The 2,413-nt window shown below is 66.6% G+C and overlaps 1 protein-coding gene across 1 annotated transcript; it reads right to left on the bottom strand.

Annotated features, from left to right (window-relative positions):
- Positions 1-664: 664 nt before the first annotated feature.
- On the bottom strand, positions 665-1,536 carry LOC127750896 (uncharacterized; the record flags this gene model as incomplete). The annotated part of the gene is given in 1 exon segment (XM_052273563.1): positions 665-1,536. A coding segment is annotated over 1 exon segment (275 nt), but the record flags the coding sequence as incomplete, so codon positions are not given.
- Between the last annotated feature and the right edge of the window lie 877 nt (positions 1,537-2,413).

The following is a 2,413-nucleotide window of genomic DNA, read 5'->3' as shown; positions in this document are numbered from 1 at the left end:
TAATGGGAAACGGGGGCGATTGATGCTGGCCGGGGTGGACCAAGGTGCAGGGGTGTGTGGTGCAGCAGGCAGGCGAGTTGTAGCTGTAGTGGGGCACGGGGAGCGGGGTGGCAGGTGTGGCGGGGTGTGGTGGGGTTTGTCGGCGAGCAAAGAGCAACGGGTTCTCGTACTACTTGCTTTGGGTCAGAGCATAGCCCCCCTGTCCTCCCGGTTACCCCAACGTTTTCAGCTACAGTGACTTAACAGATGCTGACGGGGTGCGCGCGCGAGGGTTTCGGGTTCCACCCCCTGCCCCCTTTCTCTCTTTCTCTCTCTCTCTCTGTCTGTCTCTCTCTATCTCTCTCTCGCGCGCGCACGCGTGTTCTCGGCTGGGCAGCATGCCTCCTTCGCTGATGGGCCTGTCCTCGTTTGTTGGCATTTGGTTTCGTTCGGCCCGATCCGGTTCGTCTCGGCTCGGCTCGGCACCCGGGCCGCCGTGGCCATGGCCCGGCTTGGCCCTCTGCTGGTACCCGGCCGCCTCCGCTCGGCTCGGCCGCCGGGCTCGTAGTGTGGAGTGGGCTGGGCACTCCCCGCGGCCCGGACCGGCCTCTGGCCCAGCTGGTCCGGTCGGGCCGGCCCGCAACAAGTGCAGCATGCAGCAATGCAGCACACATCCAGTCAGTACCTGGTGCTCGTCTCCTGGGCGCTCTGGCGCCGTCGCGCCGCCCAGCTCGTGCTGGACCTGGAGGAGCCGGCGACGATGCAGGACCGGTAGCTGCCGTCCCGGACGAAGGACCAGGGCGAGTGCGGCCCGGCCGGCGCCGACGATGGCGAGGTCGCGTTGGACAGGGGGCTCTCCGACGGCGAGGTGGACGACCAGGACACGTCGTCGCCGGCCTGCTTGCTCGGCCTCGGGATGGAGATGGACAGCATCTTCATGTTGACGGTGGCGGTGGGCATGGCGCATTGGCACGACGGCGTGCTCGCGGCGGGCGGCGCCCGGGGGGGCCTCCTCGACTACGAGGGCCTGGCGGCCGCTTGATCATCCCATAGCGGCCGGCAGCACATCACATTGGCACTCACTCGCGCACACTGTCACACACGCACACACACACTGCTCTTCCTAGTGCTTTCTCTCTCACTCCCACGCACGGGAGGCGCCACGCGACCGGTCGGGTCGCTCGGGGGCACGGCGGGGCGGGGCGCGGCGGGGCGGGGTGGGCACGCGATGGCGTGGCGCGGCGCGGCGTGCGCGCGGGGGCCCCGTGTAGTAGATGCGAGCGGGAGCGCCGCCGGCAGCTCACTGGCGGCTGGCGGCTCCGCTGCCATGCCTTGCGTATAGCGGAGACCGCTTGGGCCCCGCGCCACACCGTGCCCCGCCTCGCCCCGCCGCGCCCTGCAGCGCTACGCCCCGCCACGCCCCGCGCCGCGGACAGCGGGTGGGAGAGAGACAGCGAGAAGAGCAAGACGCGCCCCGCCAAGCCTCGCGTCCCGTCCCTTCCCGTCCGGTGTGTGCCCGCGCGGCCCGCGCCCGCTGCGAGCGGCGCGGCGGATCCAGAAGGCGTGTCTGTGCGTCCGCCCGTCGGCCTGTCCGTCTATCTGACCGTTTGTCTCCGCCCCCCCCCCCTCCCCCCTTCCCTACGTTAGGACACGGCCAGCAGCGGCGTCCAATGGGCCCCCACAACGACGCCGCAAACGTGCGCAACGTCCGAGGAGAATGGTTTTGGTGCCTTTTTGCGCGAGCCGGGCCGGCGTCCAGGGCGGTCCCGGTGGCCGCCGTGGCGGTGGCCCGCTGCTGGAGAACCGTTCCGCTCCGCACGCCGTGCATGCCCGCGCGCCAACCATCCAGCGGGGCCCTCATAGCGGGGCCCAACTCCAGCGAGACAACGTTGTGTGATGTGGCGTACACAGAACACAGAGCTCAAAAATTAAGAGTGAGTTAGGGATCGTCCAGAAAGTATCTCCGTTTCCCCCATAGATTCATTCGGCGAATTGAGGAAGGCGCCTGCGAGTCTCAGGGTAGGCCACCCCGCAGTACACGCATGCAACGCGGGCTAGATGTTGCCTACTACTAGGCGCTATATGAGAGCTTTGGGTGAGCTGATTTTTCGGGGGCGCCTGTGAGCCTTGAAGGCGGTGGGGAGGAATTGACTCAATCTCCCTTCTCCAATCCCAGCCCGTCCTCTCTCGCTCTCCCTCCTCCTTGTCTCTCTCACACGCAGGTACAACGACCGCTGCTGGTAACAATAGTGTGCATATATATTACGGCGGCAACAGATCCGGAGAAGAGAAGTCTCGAGTTGTTTGTTCTTCCCGCGCGAGTCTTCCCCATACCTCTGCCACCGCAATTCGCTACAATAAGCACGTGTGGCAAAAAAAGGGGGGCGAAATTTGCAGCCTCATTAAGCGGTGAGGTGCGGGGACCTAGAGGGAG

Source organism: Frankliniella occidentalis, unplaced genomic scaffold, assembly GCF_000697945.3.
Source record: "Frankliniella occidentalis isolate FOCC.00 unplaced genomic scaffold, Focc_3.1 Scaffold282, whole genome shotgun sequence".
Lineage (NCBI taxonomy): Eukaryota > Metazoa > Arthropoda > Insecta > Thysanoptera > Thripidae > Frankliniella > Frankliniella occidentalis.
Note: the sequence above shows the minus strand (reverse complement) of the source record. Positions and strands in the feature narration are given on the sequence as shown.